The 23,639-nt window shown below is 31.4% G+C and overlaps 5 protein-coding genes across 7 annotated transcripts in view; 2 read left to right on the top strand and 3 right to left on the bottom strand.

Moving 5' to 3' along the window:
• The window catches only part of LOC126856947 (arginine kinase), a 167,882-nt gene that overhangs the window by 43,725 nt on the left and 100,518 nt on the right, over positions 1-23,639 (bottom strand). The window lies entirely within an intron of this gene.
• On the bottom strand, positions 238-1,615 carry LOC126856966 (60S ribosomal protein L19). Its single transcript, XM_050606015.1, has 4 exons — positions 1,545-1,615; positions 1,080-1,186; positions 761-924; positions 238-626 (listed from the first exon to the last, which is right to left on the bottom strand). Exons 1-4 carry the CDS (start codon positions 1,547-1,549, stop codon positions 291-293), a joined length of 612 nt encoding a protein of 203 aa, XP_050461972.1. The 5' UTR covers positions 1,550-1,615; the 3' UTR covers positions 238-290.
• LOC126856912 (uncharacterized protein C2orf42 homolog) lies at positions 1,961-6,183 on the top strand. Of its 3 annotated transcripts, XM_050605920.1 has the most exons (8): positions 1,967-2,098; positions 2,200-2,368; positions 2,787-3,166; positions 3,268-3,588; positions 3,780-3,999; positions 4,078-4,283; positions 4,416-5,328; positions 5,493-6,183. In XM_050605920.1, exons 2-8 carry the CDS (start codon positions 2,353-2,355, stop codon positions 5,660-5,662), a joined length of 2,226 nt encoding a protein of 741 aa, XP_050461877.1. In that variant the 5' UTR covers positions 1,967-2,098; positions 2,200-2,352; the 3' UTR covers positions 5,663-6,183. The 3 variants fall into 3 exon arrangements, with proteins under 3 accessions (XP_050461876.1, XP_050461878.1, XP_050461877.1); XM_050605919.1 differs by lacking the exon at positions 2,200-2,368 and having other exon boundaries at positions 1,961-2,181; XM_050605921.1 differs by lacking the exon at positions 2,200-2,368 and having other exon boundaries at positions 1,961-2,098.
• LOC126856968 (transcription factor BTF3 homolog 4) lies at positions 7,370-10,354 on the top strand. Its single transcript, XM_050606018.1, has 4 exons — positions 7,370-7,646; positions 8,162-8,533; positions 8,948-9,074; positions 9,189-10,354. Exons 1-3 carry the CDS (start codon positions 7,569-7,571, stop codon positions 9,056-9,058), a joined length of 561 nt encoding a protein of 186 aa, XP_050461975.1. The 5' UTR covers positions 7,370-7,568; the 3' UTR covers positions 9,059-9,074; positions 9,189-10,354.
• Positions 18,006-21,442, bottom strand: LOC126857175 (5-hydroxytryptamine receptor 1-like). The gene is made up of 2 exons (XM_050606367.1): positions 21,347-21,442; positions 18,006-19,304 (listed from the first exon to the last, which is right to left on the bottom strand). Exons 1-2 carry the CDS (start codon positions 21,440-21,442, stop codon positions 18,627-18,629), a joined length of 774 nt encoding a protein of 257 aa, XP_050462324.1. The 3' UTR covers positions 18,006-18,626.

The following is a 23,639-nucleotide window of genomic DNA, read 5'->3' on the forward strand; positions in this document are numbered from 1 at the left end:
CTATTAGAAATCTATGGTTTTACGTCACGTATTTTATAGATTTCCAATACTCTGTCAGTGAATTTTGGAACACGACGAGTTTATAACTCATCTCGTGTATTGAATATTCATCGATTTTCAATTAAAAAAATTATAAGATATACGATTTATGTAACATAATTATTATATAATAATACATTATTATATATTGGAGATTAAAATAAGGAAAAAAGATCGTGTTTTAAAAAAGGAATAACATACTCTTTTTTTCATTTTATTTATATAATTTTAAAAGATTATTTTCGCACAAATTATTTTTTTTGCGCAGCCGCGGCAGCCGCTGCATCGTCCTCGCGTTGATACGATTGTAGAAGTTCTTGCTTCTTGGAGGCGATGCGCTCTGCACGACGTTTGCGCGCTTCTCTGACTTTCGTGCGCCGGGCCTCGGCTTGATCGGATAGCATCTCAGCGCGAGCTTTCTCCGCCTTCTTCTTGTGAATAAACTCCATCAACACTCGCTTGTTTTTGAACACATTACCCTTGGCTTTCATGTACAATGAGTGGTATAAGTGTCTGTCGATCTTCTTCGTCTCGCGATATTTCTTTAGGAGACGACGAAGAACTCGCATCCTTTGAATCCAAAGATCCTTTATAATGCATATAAATAATTGTATAAACTCTTGACTTTATTAATCATATACAAATAATTACATAAATTATTACCTGAATAATTTAAAAGATAAAGAATGACCAAAGATTGTAACTGTTAGAATATACATACCTTTTGAGGTGTACGTGCGTTTGCAGTACCCTTCCTTTTACCGAATCCACAATGACGACCTTTGCGTCTGGCTTCAGTATTCTTGCGGACACGAGCCCTTGAGTGTACAGCCACAGGCTTTTTGATGATAAGACCATCTTTGATTAGTTTTCTGATGTTTTGCCCTGAAGGAAATATAATAAATTAAAAATTTGTAGACATATAAATAAAAAAGAAAATGACTTGACATTGACTATTTCTCTCAAGTACATTAAATTTCATTAATTATTATCTATATAAATAAAAGCAATAGCAGATTATAAATAAAATCAAAACTTACGAGAATTTGTATTTGCAATTTCATTGATTTCATTAGGATCCAGCCAGACCTTCTTCTTGCCACATCGCATAACAGAGGCTGCTAGCCTCTTCTGCAGCTTCAGAGAACTGTAAAGAGAAAAGTGCGGTTATATCAATACAAAATTGATTATTCCTTTCATATTTGCACGTCCGCAAGTTCATAAAAAAATTTTATAAAAAATTATATTTATAAAGTATCTCTAAAGAAATTGCCGTCGATATAACAATATATAGAAAGATCTATATCTTTTGTCAACGATAAACCCATGTGCTCGATAGATATCAAGCAATACGGACCACATGACAAAAATATTCGTAAATTTTCATCGTGAAATCGCATTCATATAAGTAGTTAAATATTAACGCAACTTTCACGACAAATTCAAACTCATCTATTTGCAATATTTGTCGAAATAACATATTTAGTTTATTGCAATGCACAAACCTCATATTGTATTCTACGAGCACTTCTCTGAAAAAGAAATTCAAGATGTCCGATGTTACTCTTCCTCCTTGATTGAAGGAGAAGGGGAAGATTAGGCCGAAATCGCATGATGTTAAAACGTTGTTTATCCATTGATGAGATTGGGTGTTGTGGATGGGGAATTATTAGTGATCCATAGTATTTTTTATAGAAAAAAATTGTGAAAATTAAAAATTTCTATCTTTATTCATATTTATTTACACATTTAAATGTACGAAAAATACAAAAAAGTTTTTATAAATAAAAAAGTGTTCTTGAATTATATCAGCAAATTTTTAAATAAAATTTATTTGACTCTTCTTTCTCTATACAAAATCATAATATGATCAACCCTCTATATTATTTATACCATCAATGGAATCGTGGTGAGACTTTTACGCCCTCTGCTTTGAATAACTCACGATGGGTTTTATTTATTTACTATTTGGGACGAATTAATATTCCAAAATAATCCGAACATAAAAGAGATTCTCTTACAATTACGAATATTTACATTACTTTTGCGATATCGGGAGGTAATATCGTTAGCGATGTTCGTTTGCTTTTATGATAAGATGTGCTTCCTTTAATGCGTTTCGCTATAATGGAATTAAAACAGGCAAAGTATATTTTTTAGGAGCTCTTAATGACGAATGACAGTTCATCATTTTTGTTGTTTTCATTATGCAATTTGATACAATTAATACTTTGAAAGATCTTTTTCCAATTATTTTTACATTACAACATATTGCGTTGCACATCTTGTCTTATTGGTTAGAGAAATGATAATATGCTTACTTTGAAAGGTAACTTGCCAATTTTTTTTTCTACCTTTATATTTTATCTTATCAAAACACTGTCATTTTTAAATTTGCGAGCTAAAATTTTTAAATATCTAAGGTAAGAAGTAGAATTACTATCTTTTTCTCAAATTTATCAAGCAGCTATAATTTTCTTATATGTATATTCTTTATATACATATAAGAATATGTATATAATATATGTATATCTTATATATATATATTTATTTTTTGTTTAATATATCAACTCAGTTATCTTTCTCTCTTATAACAAGGATGCAAAATATGAAAGAAAATACATTCTCAAATAATTAATTTAAAAAAACCTTAAATATGTATAGACTTTACCTATCTCATAAATAATTAACTTGATCTGATGATTCTGCCTGATTTTCATGATACATTTTACTATAATTTCTAACAGCTATGTCCAATGAGGAGCGCTTGAGAAAACTCTTGTCAGATCTGGGAAAAGCTACTCTTCGTGGAGTCCGAAAATGTCCAAAATGTGGTACTTATAATGGTTCACGTGGCCTCTGCTGTAAAAACAAATATTGTGATGCTGTATTTAAAGAACCTGGTGAAAAGCGAAAATTATCCACAGAAGCATGCAAATTAATCACAGGCTCATTGGCACAAGTGTTCTCTGTACGAATCAGAGACAAAGGACCTGATTACCGGGGATTTGTACAGTTACCTTTGATAAATGCCAATGATATTACGACACTCATCTCACAAACCACTGCATTATGTTTTGTGGACAGTTGTGAAAGGAGTTTTGACACTAGTGTACTCAAATGTCATGTAAGTCTTATATTATAAAGCTTGTATAAAGATATATTTTTTTGTGATTATATTTCTTAAATATTATATTTTTATTTTATATATATATATATGTTTTCTAGGAGAAAGATTATTCAGATACTGTGTCCACATGTCAACACATTCAAGCTGCATTAAAATGTTATGCAGAAGCACAGCCATTAACTTTAAAAAATTCTATTCTGTCATCATTGAATGTAAATAATGAAACAAAGCAAGAGATATGGCTATTAGCAACGGAAACTTCTGGTCCTTTAGTACAAAGAGTCTCAAAGAATATAATGGCAGTGAAATGTAAAGCTTCTCCAAAGCATCCGCTAGGTTATCTTCATTTTTCTTTTTTTGTTAGTAAATTAAAGGATAGAATTGAGCATCGTTACTTCTGCAGTTGTTCTACATTTAAAGTAAGTAGTAGAGATAATATAATTTTCTGAATAAAATATTGATGGGAGACAGTAAATATTTGATAAAGAAGATTTAATTTTTTAATTAATTATTTAAGTTTTTTTTTCTTTTTTTTTATACAAATTATATTTTTAGATTGTATAGTTAAAAAATATAATTTGCTGATTTAATATAATTAATTTGTTTACAGGGTACGATAAAGACAGGAGGAGAAAAAATAGATAGTACACTGTTGTCACAACCAAAACGATGTGTGCACTTTTATGCATGTATTTGTGCTTTTGCTAGTGATCCAAAGTTATCTGAAGAATTTAGTTATTATATAAATCTAGATCAAACACAATTGAGTATAGATAAATCTTTGGAAATTATCCCACAAACTGAAGAAGAAGATAAGATTGTTGGAATTGGTAAGATTATATGCATATACTATACATTTAAAAATCTATTTTATGTACCTATTTTTAATGATTAATACAAAATTTTAGATCTTGATAGCTTAACTACAGATGAAACTGATACACATCTTTTAATTTTTCGCGATGATACTTTAACTGTACAAAACTTAGATGGAAACAGATTAGATTTAGACTCTATGAATCTAGATTCTTCAATTTTACCACACAGTATTGTTGAAAATATAGAAGTAGAATGTGATCGCAGTTTATTGGATGATAACAATATAATATCACAAGTAAGTCATAAAATATTTATTTACATTAAGATATTAGTGTATGTGTATATCTTTATAATAATAATATATTTGAAAATTATATTTTACACAATAAGTTATTGAGAATAATCAAATTTTTATAATATTGTACAGGTTCATAATTTAGAAGTAATTGACCAAAATGCTGTTCAACTGGGAGGAGGAAATACCATAAAAATATTGGATGATCAAGGGACAATTGATACAAAATTCAATGTACTCAATAGTCAGTATATATTAAATGATAATAACATAAAAATATTGGACACAAGTACTTTGAAGGTTCTTGATGCAAATACTACAGTTCTGGATGTGAATAATGCAAAACTACTTGATAATAATGCTGTTTTAAATAATAGTGGTGTTAAAATAATTGATAGAAATGCAGTAATGCATTACGATAATAAATGTATAGCAAATTCTGAGAGTAATGCGACGCAACCGGTAATTTCGACTAAACGAAAGAGGGACGAGAAGCCTGCGAACAGTAATAGTTTGAATTTGAACTCTATCGAGTCGAGAAAGACAAAGACGAAATCACAAATAGCCAAAAAATATCAAAACACTTGCGACGATTTGGACGAGATTAACACGAGTTTGCCGTTTATTAAGTGGCTTGCATCTATAACTGAGCGAATAAATCAGACGATGCATTTTCAATTTGATGGCAAACCTGATCCACTCGTGTTTCATGTACCGCAGATGTTCTTTGATTGTTTACGTGAACGAATATCCTGCGGTGGCAAGAAGAAACGCTTGCCGAATTCGACGACGGCTTTTGTTAGAAAAGACGGAGTACCATTAGGAACATTTACCAAATATACGTGGCAGATCACGAATATCTTGCATGTAAAAAGTATTTTCGAAACACCGTATATACCTCTGGAAATTACAAGAAGTTTTGTGCAAAATGCGGACGGAACATATGAATTATATAAACGAGAGGAAACAGAAATAGACCGTTACAAAAAGACGAATAATAATGCATTGATTAAACCATTAGAGTTGAAAACATATTTGAAAGTGGGTGAGTTTGATGAATAAGAAAAAGATTAATCATGAGGAATCTAAATAATTTGTGAAAATTTGTTAAAAATTGAAATAATTGTTAATAGAGATATTGATGGAATATTTTTATTTAAATTTTTATTTATATATATGTGCTTCACATACATTTTTTTTCTGTTTTAGGAAACACTTCTCCAAATCAAGTCGAACCTACACCATTTTTAATAGAATGGATACCGGATATTTTGCCAATTTCAAAGATAGGTGAGCTTAGAATAAGGTTTGAATTTGGTCATGTAAAAAATGATACTAGTCATAAATGGAGGAAAATTGCTCTTTCTAAAAATTATTAAAGCTTTCACTTTTGAAATGTCGATTTTAAACAAATTTTCACTTTTTTATCATAAATATTTAAAGAATATCTGTGAATATATCATTAAGAAATTATGAGAGGGGAATAAATATAAAATGTGCAACATTTAATTTTAGAATGACTATCTGTCTGTTGACAGTTGTAAATCCTATATCAGAATTTAAATAAATTAAATTATATTGATGAGATTAAATTATTTTTAAGCAATAAGTAAATTAACTGAACTATATATACTCAACTAAACAGATGACACCTATAATACTTTTTTGTATAATGCGAACATTAACTATTATCATTTGAAATAATTAATTTAAAGACTGATGTAATTATTGCAGTTATAAAAATAACAGAAAGCAAAAAATCAATTTTGTTTTAAAATTACTGAAAATTTGCAATCTTTCTTTTGTATTACTTATATAGTTATACATAACTGCCAATGTCAGTTATCCTCTATCAACTACTTACTATATAGGTTTATATTATATTTTTAATTTATTTTAATGAGAGAAATGTTACGTGCAAATATTATTATTATAAAATGTTAATATTAATAGTAATTGCATCATATAGCGTTTAAAAGATATATTGTGATGTACAGAGTATATTTTGTAAATATATATATATATATATATATATATATATATATATATATATATATAATTTATAAATTATATATATACTTTAAATTTTATGTTGTTATACATATGTAAAAGTGTGTATTTATATTATTTAACAACATTGGCTTTATTCTGTGAATATGTTATATTTCGATTTGAAAATAAATTATATATATATATATATATATATATATATATATATATATATATATATATAATTATATATAATTATATAAATTACATATACATATTATATATACATATGCATGTGAAATTTTATCATAAATGCATGTTAGATATGTAATTAACCTTTTGTATCATCGATTTCCTGTATATTAGATTAAATCTTTTTAACGATAAATTCCAATTTTTTATAATTTTTATTCCTAATAATTATATTAGTTTCTCAATATTTAATATTCTTAAAGTTAATGCTTATAATTAGCTTTCTCCAGACGTAAACATTTTTCTGATATAGATATCGTTTATGTTTAAGGAATTATTGCAATTATTTTGAATTTATCTTTGTGTTGCGATTGGCTCGCGTTGCCATGGAATCGTTTGATATTTCGAGAATCGCAACGCTAGTTTTCGATATATCTCGAAACGCGATTGTAGCGCGGCCATACTGTTTACAAGTGAATCTCGCGCGCAAACAATTCTATCTTACAAAGTGTTCGTTTCGTAAAATATATAATTATTATCGATCAATATATGTATATACATTGTTCAAATTATTGGCGATTCATCTCCGAAATAGAGAAATTCTCGCGTTTATTTTTTCTCTGAAGTACAATAAAAGTGTAATTAGTGCACGATCATAGCCATGAACATTTACATTTACATACACTTGATCGATGCCCGCGTATTTAGTTGACGAGCTAGCAAAGTGATCGATTGGAATTATTCGCTGATTTGAGCGTCATTGACGTTTCTCGATTTTTTAAACGTCATTTTGCTGTGATTTCGCACGCTGTGCGATTTGCGATCATCGGCGGATGCGGTATTTTGTGCCGAGTGGGAATTTCTCGCGGCCGGAAGCGCGCGACGCCGGAAGTCAATTCTGACGTAGTAGGTCGAGTGAGGAAGTGTACGCTTCCATTTTCTCGTGCCTCACGACGAACACGGGGAACACGTGCTTCGTCGCCGGTAGCCGCGCACACGACACGCTCTGCTCGTTCGAGAAATCGATTGGGTGATTTCTCTTCAAGTAACTCGTCCGCTGCCCGTCGTTTCTCGTTTCTCGACGCGCGACAAGGAAGTTAAAGCATGAATCCCGAGAAGCTCAAGAAGCTGCAGGCCCAAGTACGAATCGGCGGTAAGGGTACACCTCGACGCAAGAAGAAGGTGAGTCGGACAAAACATAGTTTCGTCATAGCCTTTTCATCACTTCAACGCGACATGTCGCTGTCGCAGACACGCGTGTGTCATTACTTTGATTATTCTACTACTAGAGAGATTAGGAGAGAGTAGATGCGTGACAACGCGAGATTCTATTTTAAGAACAATGAATGCGGATTGATTAGATATTTGCTTCTTCTTGTATTGGCTTTGTTTTGCTGAGCATTTTCTTCGCAAATGTCATACAGATTTGTTAAAAAACGGAGCTATTTTGATAGTCTTCTTGATATAATTATTTTCTACTCTGATTCGCATAGAAGTAAATTAAGATTAACTTTGATATGCATCGAAGAACAATCATGCAACATGGATTTTAATCAAATATATTATAAAGGAAGGAAGTAACGTATGCACACTATGGAAACAGTGTTAAGTAAAGCGCTAACATTTCTTTTAATTCATTGCCGAGAGAATTGAACACTATTATTTTCATGTTTCTATTTCATTCGCCACTTTTGCAGGTTGTGCATGCAACTGCTGCCACAGATGACAAAAAGTTACAGAGTTGTCTAAAGAAACTTTCTGTAAATACAATCCCTGGTATAGAAGAAGTTAATATGATCAAAGATGACGGTACAGTCATTCATTTTAATAATCCAAAAGCCCAGGCCAGTTTGTCTGCTAACACATTTGCCATCACTGGCCATGGAGAAAATAAACAGATAACTGAGATGTTACCAGGAATATTGAGTCAACTTGGTCCCGAGGGCCTGACGCAGTTAAAACGATTAGCGAGTACAGTTGCTGGCAGTGCTGTCGGTAAAGCCACATTAGAAGAGGATGATGAGGTGCCTGATCTAGTGGAGAACTTTGATGAAGCCAGCAAAGAAGAGGTAAATGCATAATTAAAATACTGCCTGATGGCATAATATAAAATGATTAAATATAAAATGTTTTAAAATAGCTCATATATTAATTTATCAATTTTTGATGCATTTTATATCTTATATATGTATTTCTGTGTTTATATATATATATATATTTATATAGTATATATAATATATAATATTGTATATTATTATATAGTATATAGTATTATTGTTTGTACATTATATTCTTCTTTGAATGTCATTTTGTCATTACAATGCTCAGATAAAAATATTATTAAAGAGTTAAAATTATTTCGCATAATACAACACTTTTACAATTTTATAAAATAAAGTAAAATTTAACATGAGATAAGAGTGAATTTATTCCATTTTGTAGTATTAAAATATATATAATTTTTGTATTAAAAATACTTTAAGGTTGCTCCAAAAAAGGAAGTAGATGAAAATGATAAACCCAATGGCGAAAAAAAAGATGCCATTATTATTGAAGAGAAGAAAGAAGCTCCATTAGCTACATCTGAAGCTTAAGGAAAAGAATATCGAGGTGATTGCCATATAAATAATTGAATCTTTGCATTTGTGCTCTAATATAATGATAAAATAAAATGTAATCTAATTTAAGAAATCTGAAATTTAATACGTGTCTTTATTTTTTCAGATGTATCATACAACAATTAAAGTTGTAATTGATAAGTCACGAGAAGTGCAAGTTGCAAAAGCAATGCATAAATGAAGTATAACTATACATACATTATAGATACTTGTCATAAACCCTATGATACTTGCTAATATAAGTAACAGTTGACGACAAATAAAAAAAGCTCTGTTACAAAAATCAAAAAGATTTTTCAACGATATTATTTTATTATTTTGGTGGTATCACTAAAGATCATTTTTGCTTCGAATTAGTCGAGATGTTCTTATTCGCCCCCGAATTAATATCGTGTGACGCTTTAACTGTTTAAAATGTCAATGAGACGAGCATTTATTGGAATCATAGAATCATAACAAATGCGCTATGAATTTGTTATTAATACATTGATAAAGATGCATGTGCAAATTTGTTTTTGTCAAATTACATTGAATTTTATATAATTATATTATATTGAATTTTTATTTTATCCTAATCAGCTAAAATATAAATAATATGATATAAATTAGTAGTATGAAACAAAAATTTGATCAAGATGAGATGCATAAAATATTGACATTATGCAGAATGTCCCATTTCTAATTTGCATACTCTTACTTGCATATGTTTTGACGAATTCGATTTTATATTTTATATGTAGCAAGAACTTTATATAAAATTTCTCAATTAAAAAATTTTAATAATAATTATCTTGATAATTAATAATTACAGTAAACTGACCTCATAAATTTCTAATATATTGTATTTTAAAAAATATAAGAATTAATTACATTCATAAAAAATAAAATGAGCAAAGAAAGCTATGACAGAATATTTTTTACGAGACATTCTGTATGAAATATGAAAATTTATAGAAAATAGGAGCAAGAGTAGAATGGTATAATTGATACATTTCTATTTCAATTGATAAAATTTATAATTTTGCAAAAACGCAAACACTTTTGCAATCCAGCTCGGAAACTGTAATATTTTGTAATGTAACTTACCTCTCTCTTCTATTCTATAATAAATTCATTTGTTGAAAGCGCGGTTTTTTATTTAAAGATTTCGCATTTTCCAACGCATTGTACGATGTAATAGCAATCTGTCGATGTTTATATTTTCATTTATAGTCTAGATCTGTAAGAATAGTGTAATATGAAAAATATATTAATAAGCTACATCTGCTCTAATATACTTTTCTACCTCTGCACATTTTGTATCTTTTAATGGTATAAATTTTAATCTTATTTAAATTAATATATATATATATAAAAAGGATGTAATAATGACTTTAGAAAGTAAAAATATATATTGATATCGATATTGCTTGGAGAAGGATGAAATGAAATGCCAGATGGAAATGTCAGATGATTGTTCTCGTATTCAGTCATCATGATATTTATTTTAGAATATTCGTAGTTTCGTTTTTCAATTTACGACTATGCGCTAACACACGATTTTGAGTTCGAGGTCATACATAAAAAGTTTACGATCTACTATGTACAAAGTGGAGAATGTGTGTATTACGTTGCGCAGTTATACATACCAGAGAATTACATTTATTATTACCATTCATTTAGACTTTGATCTAAGAAGAAAAAGTAATCGATTGTGTTACGCGTAAGGTACCATCTTCTTCATATTTCGCTCGTATTAAAAAACTAAAAGCATCATCTTTTTTATAGCCTGAAGCGGAAAAATAACGAAATTCCTCTAGTATCAAAAATACATTCGATAAAATTATGTTTCTAGTGAATAAAATTCACGTCTGGTCAATATCATCAAACTTTTTAAACTTCATATTAACTCTTTAAAACTTTAAAACTTCATACTTAAACCTTTAAAACTCATTTTGAATAGATGTGCATCTCTTGTTCATTATTATATAATTATTGTAATAATGATTGTTAATTTATTAATAACGCGCAGAGAGTTCCCTCGTTTCTTTAAATAAGATTCTAATTATACATTCTTCGGCAGATGCAAAATCTTTTTCTTTTTATTAAAAGACGCTTAATACACTAAAGTTATTTAAAATTATAAAATTATAATATATAATAACATGAATAAACAAATAAATATATAACAATAACAAATATATGTATAATGAATAAATTATATATTACAATATATTATATTTTTTAAAAATTTAAAGATTTTCATATATTGAAATTTAAATGTACAACAATAATTATAATAAGATTTATAATGGCTTACATAAAATTTATGTTTATGAAAACTTTTCCACATTGCTTTAAAGAATCTATTATTCAAACTTACATCATTGTTGGGAGCGGATTACCCCGCATATAACTCAATTTTATAATCGTATGTAATCGTATCATTATTCTAAAGATTCATACGACGCGTCAATCAACGAATTTTCATAAAAGATGACGGGTTGTAAGATGTGAAAACGACTTAATTTAAATTCCTGTGAAACGATCGAATACATAACTTGATCATAACTTGAACATAACTTTGAATCATGTAACTTCGAATCTTTTTTTGTGGAGAGAGAATTCTGCTCTCAAAAGCTTACGCGCACGAAAAGTTTATCAGAGAATTTTGAGCCTCTATAAAGACGAGAATTCTAGAGATTATAGATATTACTGCGTTCTAATTCGCGCAAATTAGTTCGTATTCTCATCGCGCATTTAACAACGAATATTCATTTATTTTAACGCAAGGAATATAATAAAAGAAGAAATAAATATGTGATTATTAATTGTCTTTCAATAGTTATTTTATAATTGTTTTACAAATAATTATTCGAAATTATAATATGAATCGTATCTTTTTTTCTTTCGGCTTTCGTGAACTCTTTTCGTAATTAACACGTAAGAATCGCATTTATGATGTGTATATAAATAGCTATTGTGGCATGTGTGTGCTAATTTCTGATTTACTTCTGGTTTAATCCTTAAATTTTTCTTTGTATTTATTAGTATTCATCATTCAAATATACGTTCTGAATAATGAATGGAGGTCACGAAAATCGAATTTGATTGTTTCTTTTTGATCGAAAATGAGTAGAATAGAATGAATAAAATTTTCGTTCATATGTATTTAATTTCGAATATATACGAATAACTCTTAATAATTTAGCATTAAATTATGAAAATTATGCGTATGGATCTTTTAGGCTCTATCTTTTTATTTGCGAGAGTCTCTTTTACTCTCGAAAACGAGACTGCACTGATGACTGCAGTATATCAGTACTCTGCATTTTATTTTCGAGAACGAGACTTTGGATAATTCTCAGGAATCACAGAATATTGAGAATGATTCCTCCGATTATTTTCTCCGAAAATGTTTACTACTATCGCTATCGAGAGTAAAGCTCTCACGGTCACATCTCGCTTTATCATTCTTTCTCAACGTCGTGTTAATAGGCTTATACAATTATTCCTAAACATCATATTTCGGGGAACTAGACGACGACATCGATGATGCATCTTGATTACTGCATTTATATATATATATTGTGACACTTTATTCGCGTAACGATTTGTTTTAGAGAGGAAATATTGCGCGTTAGTTTCCCTAGCCTCTCTCCCCAAATTCTCATCTCTACGATCGTAATGATTATACACATATGTCTTGCCGACCATGATTCATGACGTTGTGAATTATACTACGTTATGAATTATATATTTACATCGAACATTTTATTTTTTATTTTTATTTTTTTTTTTTTGGCGAATATATAAATTTTTCCCGCAATATCGCAGATATGGGTCTCGCGCATGCATGTGCGGATTTTCGTTTTTTTTTTTTCTGTCAGTCGATCCCTTAATCGCATTAAGTCCTTTCGTGCGATGTAGTTTTATCGCGTTGCGCTTCTCTTTCCGATTTTTCGTCCAAGAACGAAACGAGCAATGAATAACGAAAACTCGTTATTATACTGTGAAGATTTATCGCATTTATGCCTCTGCTAATTAACGCGCGATTGATATAAATCGCTTGCTATTGTGAGTTTTGAAAAAGTGATTAAGCTTAGCGCAGTAAACTATATATTTCCGCCTTTTGTTTAAATTTATATATTAACTTTGTAAATTAATTCATACTGTGTTTTTAATTAAAACTGACTTTATAATTATATACATTTAAATATAAAATTAGATTATACTGGAGAATTAATGAGAACTTATATATTTTTAGAGTTTATAGAAAACTAATTATTAGAAAAAAATGAGATCAAATATTATCGTAATAAAAAATAATTTTTGTTTATTCAAAAAGAATTAAGAGATCCACCGACACGAATTTTCGAAATTATGATAATTCAACAACTTCTCTGATAATCTGATCTTTTAATACATTTTTGATTTACTTTATATATAAATAGGTTGCTTAACAAACATTTAGGATTGTCTAGCTAGTGATAGATCCCTCCCAACTGCAAATAACGGTAGTTTAATGAGCGATGTGTAGCATATATCATGCTCGAAACATAGCTTACATGATTATCTCATTACGTATATCTATTGCCGTTAGAGTTGGAAAAATTTGTTTTAGCACCAAATGTATTTCACGATATATATATATATATATATATATATATATATATATATATATATATATAATGTCATATTTATATTTCACGTACGACGCAGAACGTTGCTGTATAGAAAGATACAAGCGTATAGGCGCGTTATATGCATTTACTCGCGAAATTGATAAAACGTTTCGAAAATTTCATATTTTTTTTTTTTTTAAAGTAACAAACATATAAAAAAATTTCTGCGAATTATCAAAAAAATACAGATAATACATTTCTATATTAATATATATATATATATATATATATATATATATATATATTAAATTTAATATAATTATAGATAAATTTTTATAACAATATTATCTAATTAATAATTTTTTTAAAATTTTGAAAACATTTTATCAATTTCGCGAATCATTATAAATATTATGTGTGTGTGTTTTTTTTTAAATCTCGGAAGCGTAGTCGATTTCCTCATTTTCTAAGTTTGAAGTAATATTAACGCGATAAATTTACAATTTGATACATTATATATCTTAAAACAAGAAATTAAAGATTTCTAAGATAATTTAGTAAATTTAACACGTTGACTGCCAACGTCTAAAGTGATAAATTCAATCCTAAGTCAATAAGAAATATTTCTATGCTTTAGTTATACATTTTTTCTTTAATATTTTTTCCTTTACATTGTTATCACAAAAATTATTGAAATATTCTTAGAAATGCAGATAGAGAAAAAGAGAGAGAAAGAGAATTTTGCATGCGTTAGGCCATATGTATTAATTTAACATTAATTGATGTGTATATTAAAATCTGACATCAATATTATACACATGACAGACAACATGTTAAATGACAAAACGTTCAAATGGCTTCCTCAACACACGGATCCATAAAGACAATTTGAAAATGAGAGAGTTAGGAAAAGCTTTCGCGCTTTGACAGATACATCGTGAACAATTCCAACTTTGATCGATCGCGTAAAATTTTGGATAGTGTCGCTCCGGTTAACTCGATTCTCCCTAAAAAAAAATCATCCCCTTTCCCTCTCCCCAATCGTTCTCTCCTGTCGGCCCGTGTAATTTCGATATTGGCCTTGGCTTATCCACATGGATCTGGCGTGGCGATTATCGCGAGAAAACACTCGCGTGCCGCACGATCATGATTACGCGAGTCTCGAATTTATCGTGAGCCAACTGCTCGCGAGCCGGGACGTTCGACTTGAGATTTTGCGTCGGATTTCAGGACTTGATTCGACCCCAATCAAAATCAAACTAACTCTAACTACTCGTAATGTCTTGCAAATTTCATTGCTGCCGTCTTGCCTACACGCAAGACCCGCCACCGCGCTATCCACCTATCGATACCACACATATACACACACATATATATATATATATATATATACATACACGCACTATATACACGTGACGCATACACGCGTAGACACTCGCGTTTGTTGCGGCGTATATACTTTGATGCGAGTTACCTCGTACCGAAGTACATAAATGCATTTCGAGCGCTCCGTTCTTGTCGTTTCGCATAACTTGGATCAATGTTTTCAAAGGAATCTGCCTTCCTTTCATTCCTTTCTTCTTGTAACTCCTTCGCCTCTTCCGCGAACCATCTCGTGAATCGATTTTATCCAAAATAAGGTAAACACACAAGCATGCTAGGCTTTTTAGAGTGTCCTATTGTTTGGAATGAAAATATCAAGTATCGATTTTCTCATTTTAACTTGTTTACTTCCAAGTGCTAAAAAAAAATATATATCTATGATATGTATATGAATAAAAAGATATTTGCACACTTTATCTTTTAAGGTAATCCTATGTGGAAAAGAAAAAAATTTCGCTGCAAAGCTATTTCGCTCTATTTTTGCTTTAATATAATTAATTTTTATATAATAAATATTACGAATATATAAGACTATTTTTTAGCAATATTTTTCTTTTCGTATAAAATTATTTTATGAAGAATTGGGTATGCAAATATTTTTTTTTGGACCATTGTAAATATTTATGATGTTTCGGAGTGTTGCTATAACATATACATTTTTTATAAATAAATTTGTGATAATAGCACATTTTTTGGCTCGGTATAATTTATATTTTAGAATGAGAAATAAGATGGCATACAAAATTTATTTTAAGAAAAGATATTAATTTTTTATTTTAAGAAAAGATACTAACTTTTTAATCATTTTTGTTTGATTACTAGGTCAAACTTAAATAATAGCGTAACAATTTATCGATCTCGTGTATTGTGTGAGCGGATAATTCCCCGAAACATTTCGATAAGGTTCGTAATAAGGTTCGGTTTCGTTGATTTAATTTTTTTCAATAGTTATTGCTCTTATTAAATAGAGAAATTGGCGAAGGTCGCGGAAACTGAGAGAGAATACAATCTCATTTTTATGGATCATTCAAGTATGAACAATTTATGATTGTTGGCGCCGCTCTGTTCATAACACGCCGGAAGGTATGTTTCCGAAATCGGAATACCACAAAGCAATCAGTAGAAAATACATTAGGATCTTTGGATGACCTCGGTATTTGATACTATATACAGTAACCCAGTTGTAACTGATTGTATTTTCCAAGTCAGCGATTAAATTGATTGTATTAAGCGACCGCAAACTTCTTGGGAGAATGCATCGTATCCTTTCGCAATGCAAACTTTTAATGCAACTCCCTTTGTGGTGCTTTTTTATTTCGTCGGACAACGACGGCGTGACGAATGTACATAGAGACATAGAGAGAACAAATCTCTCTCTCTCTCTCTCTCTCTCCCTCTTTCTCTCTCTTTCTTTTTACCTATTTTTATTCTTTCTATCTATCTATCTTTCTGGCCATACTGGAATCCGAAGCTTCGGTTATCGATTGTCAGCAACGATGACAATGTAGAAAATTCAATCTCGCTCGCTGTCGTCGTCTCGTTGGCGTCTTCGTGGAGAATAAAATTCGAGTTCACGTATACGAACATGTCAACCCCTCCTCTTTCTCCCCCATTCCCCTTTTCTTCTTTGATTGTCCAGTACAACGCGATTGTTTGCGCGATCGTTTGTCCGCATCCAAGTCGCACAATGTTTATACGAATCAATCAATTTTCTCGATTCATTGGATCGTTGACTTTGCTCTCGAAATTATCTTTTGTACGGTTCACCGGTTATAATATAATTATATAGTTATTTTAAAACATTTCTGTATATTAATTTAGCTGGTCCAATATTTGGTAAATATAAGTGCCACCGATATAATCATATCGTCATATCAATTTATTTTAATCAAGGAGAAAACAAGACTGAAAATAAATTAGAAATTATGTATCATGTGATCATTATAATTCTCTCCTTTATTCTAATTTTTACTTGTGAAATTGAAGAGAAAACGAGATGAGAAAATAGACTAGAAATCATATATTATGATAATCTTTATATTATTTCTACTTTTATAAAATGGGATTGCTCCGTTCAATGGCAAATAAATAAATAATCAGAACGACGCAAATAAAATTCTTATTGTTTGACATTTGAGATCGATCCGTTTGTTACTAGAATTCATGTGGAATTATTATACCTGACGATTCGCATAACGTGGCGACCGCGATTTCCGCATCACATAAATCCTTATTTATTACATAAACCTTTATATTGTGTTGAGAAAACACGTTGTTGACAGATAATTTCCAGTTATCGCGCGTCAATCTCTTTTACTTTTTTCCGAGATATAATTACAATTTCTCGTAACAATCAATTGTTATGTTTTATTGCGCGCCATATGTTCGCAGAGCTCGTGTTTGCTCGACCTAACGATCTTTTTGCTTCATGCCAATGTTAGAATAACGGATTTTGACAATTCTGTCGAACAGCTGCACGTTATGTCGTAATTACTTGCGGTCAAGAAATCAAAAAGCGGGAGATTTCATTTTACAATCATTATTTTTCTCTTTGAATTAATCATGTGTGTGTATGTCATGATTATAATTTCAACTAGAATTCAAGCGCATATAAAGCGCATTCTGAGCGATCTCGCAACAGAAATATATATAATTCGGAAAAGTTTGGAGAATCTGAACACCTATATTATATATTTAAAAAAAAAAACAACATAATATACGCATAAAGTTGTATCTCTCAATTCTTTCGCGACTTGTAAGTCTTCTAAAGTGTACTTGATTATAATAGAAGCTCTTTACATTTTTTTTCTTCATTCGATTGTTTAATTCACATACGATTATTTGTATGTTTCTTTATTGAAGAGCTTATTTCGAAATCACATCTAAATTCTTTGTTTTTATAAATAATAATATTTTATAAATATATATATATATATATATATATATATATATATATATATATATATATATATATAACACACTTTATAACACACACTATATGCTCTCAGTGTTTAAAAAGTATGAAATTAAGACCATATGAAAATAAGCTCTTCAATTATCTTTGGTGTGAATAAATTTGAGTTAAATCAATGAAAATATTTTTCTCGCGACCGGAAATCGCTCCTCAACTTCGAGTCACACACTGATAGAGTTCTTACGTGAGATTTTGAATTTATCGGCACAACTATGATCGCGTAGTAGTTATCTATTTATTTCTCTCTTTTTTTTTTCGGCCAATCTCTTATAACGGCGTTAAGATCACACAGGCGCTGTTGATCGGATCACAGGAGGATCTCTCGAGAGACATCCCTACGCAATGCGCTCGTCACGCGGTCGCGGAATAAAAACCATCCCGTCATCCTCTCGGGACGACGACAATGACGATAACGCGCGACATCGTCCTCGCGATTCTCATCGATCGTGATCGATCATAAAAGGATCTCATTTTGTGTGCCGTTGGTGAGATCGATGGCGATGTGGAGGGGCTCGATACAGCAGGACGGCGGTCTCCGTCGAATATTACGGTCCTCGATGAACGACGAGGAACGCTCCTCGGATCATAGGAAGCTCTCGTCGGGCGCGCCGGTGATGTCCATCGACTCGACGATGCCCTGATTACCATCCTCGTGTTCCGCGCTCTCGGCGCTCTCCGCACCGCCGCCGCCGCTGCAGCCAGCTTTGATCTCGTAGTTATTAACCGGATCGCCATACTGGCTCTGGTAAAACTCCTCGCGCATCATATGATTGAGATTGCTGCAGCGGAAGAAAAGTATCTCGCGGAAGGGCTTGCGGAAGTCCTTGTTGAGGATCGCGTAGATGATTGGGTTCAGCAGGCTATTGCAATAGCCAAGCCACAGGAAAAGATCCGAGAGGAAGGACGGAATGGCGTCCGGATCCTCGAGAAACGGTTTGACCAGCGCCAGTAGGAAAAATGGTAGCCAGCAGCCGATGAAGGCACCCATGATGATGCCCAGAGTGGTGCTGGCTTTCCGCTCCTTCGCCAGATGGAAACGCAGCTTCTTCTGATGCGGTGAATTGGTGACACTGCACGTGCTGTTCAGATGATTGCGCACGAGCGTCGTTGTCGTCGTCATCTGCTTTGTCGTCGACGACGTCATCGACGGCGTCGTCGCCGTCGATAGCACTGGCTTCTCGATTCTCTGCAGCATCGGACACTGCGACTCGTTGCTTTTACGCGGCCCGCCGGCGAAGCATCGGACCGCGTGTCCGCTGCACTGTAACAGAAAAATTCGGTGAACGTTACTTATATCGGTGATAAAAAGGGAAGAGAAAATATTCTAGTGTCAACGATGTGTAATTTTTGGCATGCTACTTTTAGGAAATATTATTTTTGTCACCTTATACATATATATTGACAATGAGTTGAGAATTATAACTCCATGCAGATGACAAATATTTCTGAATATTTTTTTATTAATAATTTTTCAAAAGATTTAGAAGATTACATTATTTGAAATTATTAAAATTGATTTATTTAGAAGAAAAAACCAATATTTATTATCTACGTGCAAAAAGAACTATTTATGTTTAACTAATTATATTTATAATTTAAAAAAACAGGAAAATAATCTTTTTTACTATGTTTTTACGACAATTTTTTAACGTTTTTCATAGTATAATAAAGTTTCTATTAATAATTCTGTGACTTTGCGTACATAATACATTATCATAATAGCACACGATTTGCATCGGATATAATCCGATCCAGAATTGATGATTTTTTTTGTCGACGAGGGTTTCAGTAGATGAAGCCTATCAAAAGCACGCCGTCGACTTTATATATCGCTGTCTGACTCATTCCTCGGTATTCCACTGATGTGGACATAACATGTACAAGTGTTATGTCAATAGAAAAATGCGTATGTTCACGCACAATGGACCTTTGTCAAGGTGCATATAATGGACATCATTGGGCATATATTGCATATAGACCACACGTTAATGGATTTTTATAAAAAAAATTATGGAAAAGTTTTCTGTCTTTCTTTCTCTGTTTTTTTACAGAAGAAAATGTAGTTTGTTGATCTGTTGCGCGAACTTTTTTTTATGAAATTTTAGAACTTATTTTTAAATAATATTTTAAAATAAAAATAAAAGAAGAAACATAAGTTTTTGTATTTTTTTGTATATATATATATATATTTTTTTTTTTCAAAGAAATACAAATAATATTTATTTTTAATAACATTTGCTTCTAAATATATTTTCATTTTCTTTCGCTTGTAAAATTTTTGAAATATTATATATTGTTTTTATTATATATTTGTAATTCACACTCATATTCGATGTCGATAGAAATAACATTCCTTGCAAACGACGTTAAATTTCCTGACAGATATATTATATTGGTTATATTCGAAGATAAAGGCTTTCAATTTTGTTCACGGTACCTTAACGCACTTCGCTCGATGCAGCTTTGCGTGAAAGAAAGCCCGGATGTACGATAAGTATTGAATCATTCTTCACGCCATTTGTGGAATGTTCTTTGCGTGCAAGATATTTCTACACCTACGAGAATCTTTTCAAAGAGAAATTTCTCTGTAGAATTTCGCACAAAAGATGCCATACGAGCACATACTTTGTACAGAATATTGAAACCAATTCACACGCAAAAGTCATTCTTTGATAAAAGCGCATATCTCTTAAATTATCTTTAAAAAAGAAAAAAATACGATAATTTCTCTCAGGGATAAAGCAGTAATATATTCGCGATCTTTATGGTTGAATTTCAATCATATTTACATAGAACGCAATCTTCAGATATTAGGTAAATGAGACCACTATAGTAGTAGTCACTTTATCGCGGCTGATTTTGGTCGCGCTGAATGCGCGAGCTTTTATGTTTAAAAGATCAAACGTATACAAACTTTCCATTGATTTTCTCCCTCGTTGAAAGAGTAAGAGAGTCGAGAAATTATTCTGAGTTACGCGACGATAGAACACGCCGTCTGACTCTGATGTATATTTTGTTTTTGCAAGCACCAATGTAAATTCACGGCATACCGGCCGTGGCGGTGAAGCGGCAAAGAAGCACGTTATGTAACTAAGTCAAAATGCAGATGAGACTTCCGACCGAGTGGTCCGACCTCAGGAATGTAGATGACACTTAGGGATAATTGAGAAGTGGAAATTCTCGTAGCTTTAAGGTGGAAGAAAGAAAGAAATAAAGATGCTTGGGAGGGAGCAATACGAAATCCTCGGTGACCTCCTAGTGATCTCGTATCCTCGATGGAGAAAAATTTAAACTTGGCTTTACAGTTTTCGTTTTTACGGCCGAAATATCTTTCTCCTTCAGCTCCAATTTTAGAAAATATTTCGCTGCTCTACGCGTAGTTTCAATCGCCATATCCATATCCACTTCATTTATTATTTGCTCCTGAGAAAAATTTCTTCTCGGACAAAACGCAAATACTTCGCGATGGTGTAACAGAACATAGCTTTAAAACGCACTATTTCCTCTCGCTCACAAATTAAATTTTATTATTTTTAATAATTTTTTTTTATATGATAAGAATGATATATTTTTATGATGAGGTAAAAATTTTAATTTCTTTATAACTTTATAGTTAATAATTATATAATTTTTTTATATAAATATAAATCTTTTAATAATATCTAATAATCTTTTAAATATAAAATATAATATATTCTTTAAAATTTATTTTATTTTATAAATAATAATTAATATAACTATAATGCATTACAGATGCAAAAATATTTTCTTATAATTATATAATATTTATGAGAGAGAAACGCAGAGTCTCTTCTTTTTCTGTAAAAGATTAATGACGGGGGACGCTTTGCTGTTCGAAAAACTTTCTATTTGTCTTTAGTCTTTCATAATGGCCGTGACTAGGTAACTCGGAATTACTTAAATACTTTTACTGTTAAATACCCATTGATTAGAGCAGTTTATCACAAACAATGAGTTGCTACAACTCTGCGACGGAACAAGAATTCGCAATTTGTTACAAGACATCGTCGCCTTATGAATTCTTAATGCCCGATACAAGTTACTTTGCCCTACGTTCTGTTTCAGAATAGCAGTCTCGTCAAGGAAGTTCGTTAAATATTTGATTGCAGGTCATCGTAAAGTAGGTGATCGTTGAAACGATTCTTGCATCTGCAAAATACTACTTGCACACGCAAAAGTTTTGCTTTTTAGTCTATTTTGTTATTAGATTAATCGCGCATATGTTAAATAATATATAAATTAAATTTATTAATAAAATAATAAAAATTATAATAAAATGTGAATTAATAATGAATAAATAATTATTAAATTAATTAATTAAAACGAAACTATAGAGCCGTGAGTAATCGTCGTTTATTTATTTATACGATAATTTCCGGTTTCGCGAGCAATCAAAAAAGGATATCTCGATTGAGAGCGACGAAAGCATTGTCTAAGTGTAACGAAAGAGAAAAAAAAAAACTACTTGTAGATGAAAAGATAATGTCTTACCATTGTCAAATTATCCAGCCTGTCGGCGCGTACCTTCGATCCTATCTACAACAAACAAGTGTTTTACGAACACTTTCAGAGACTCATTGTCGGAGACTCGGGTCCTATTATTGCGATACGATTCAAAATAACATAATGCGATCAGAAGAGATAGTGCGCGGGAAAGAGAAGGGCAAGAGTGCGAGAGAGAAGGAGATGAGATCGCGTAAAGATCTAAGAACGGACATGCTGCGACGGTAGAGGCGAATGATTGATGTATAAGCCACTAATCCCGCACAGGCAATCCCCAAAGCTTGTGTAAATTAAATTGGGAATCTGGCACGAAATTAGGATAAATCTATTATCCGGCTATGTACGTAGGTGGCTTTTGTATGTGTATGTATCTGTATGCTATATATATATAGCATACAGGCGTTGTGACACGCAATTCGGTGCTCACGATGCATATGATTCTTGGTGCGGATTTTTACGTATGAATAGGATTAGCAGGTGTAATGTAAAACGGAAGAGCGTGCTCGTGTCTGCGCATCCGAAATAAAGAGGGTTTGATTCGATTACAGAATTTCATCCCGGATATATTATGCGTGGGAGGATGAGCAAACTGTTCCGCGCCCTTCCTCTTTCCTTTTAATCGCGACTGCTTGTCTGGCAATCTCGAGTTAACTTTTTCTTCGTAATAAAAAAAACGCCGTAGTATTAATACACGTAATATCTTTAAATTTACAAAGCATTAAGAATGAAGAATCTTTAACGAATGGATTTTTAGAGATAAAACTCTGCTTTAGAAAAAAATATTATAAACATATATTTAAGAGTTAAAATTAAGATTTTTTAAATGTAGAGGGAAAAGGTCACACATCTGTCGTGAGTTTCGCAGGCTCGGAGTCGTTTACGTTTTAACAGGGTCAGAACTCTCGTTAACAATGGTGACACCTGTTTTACGTCGGTCCATTACCGTGAAGCTGAGACAGCATCGTTGTAATAGGACGAGACGACGATTTCAGCTGATTTTAGAATGTTCGCGAGAGACATTGCAACATAACGACGTTATGCACCGCGTGATAGATGATTCAGGTAGATCACA

This window comes from Cataglyphis hispanica, chromosome 20 (assembly GCF_021464435.1).
Source record: "Cataglyphis hispanica isolate Lineage 1 chromosome 20, ULB_Chis1_1.0, whole genome shotgun sequence".
Taxonomy (NCBI): domain Eukaryota; kingdom Metazoa; phylum Arthropoda; class Insecta; order Hymenoptera; family Formicidae; genus Cataglyphis; species Cataglyphis hispanica.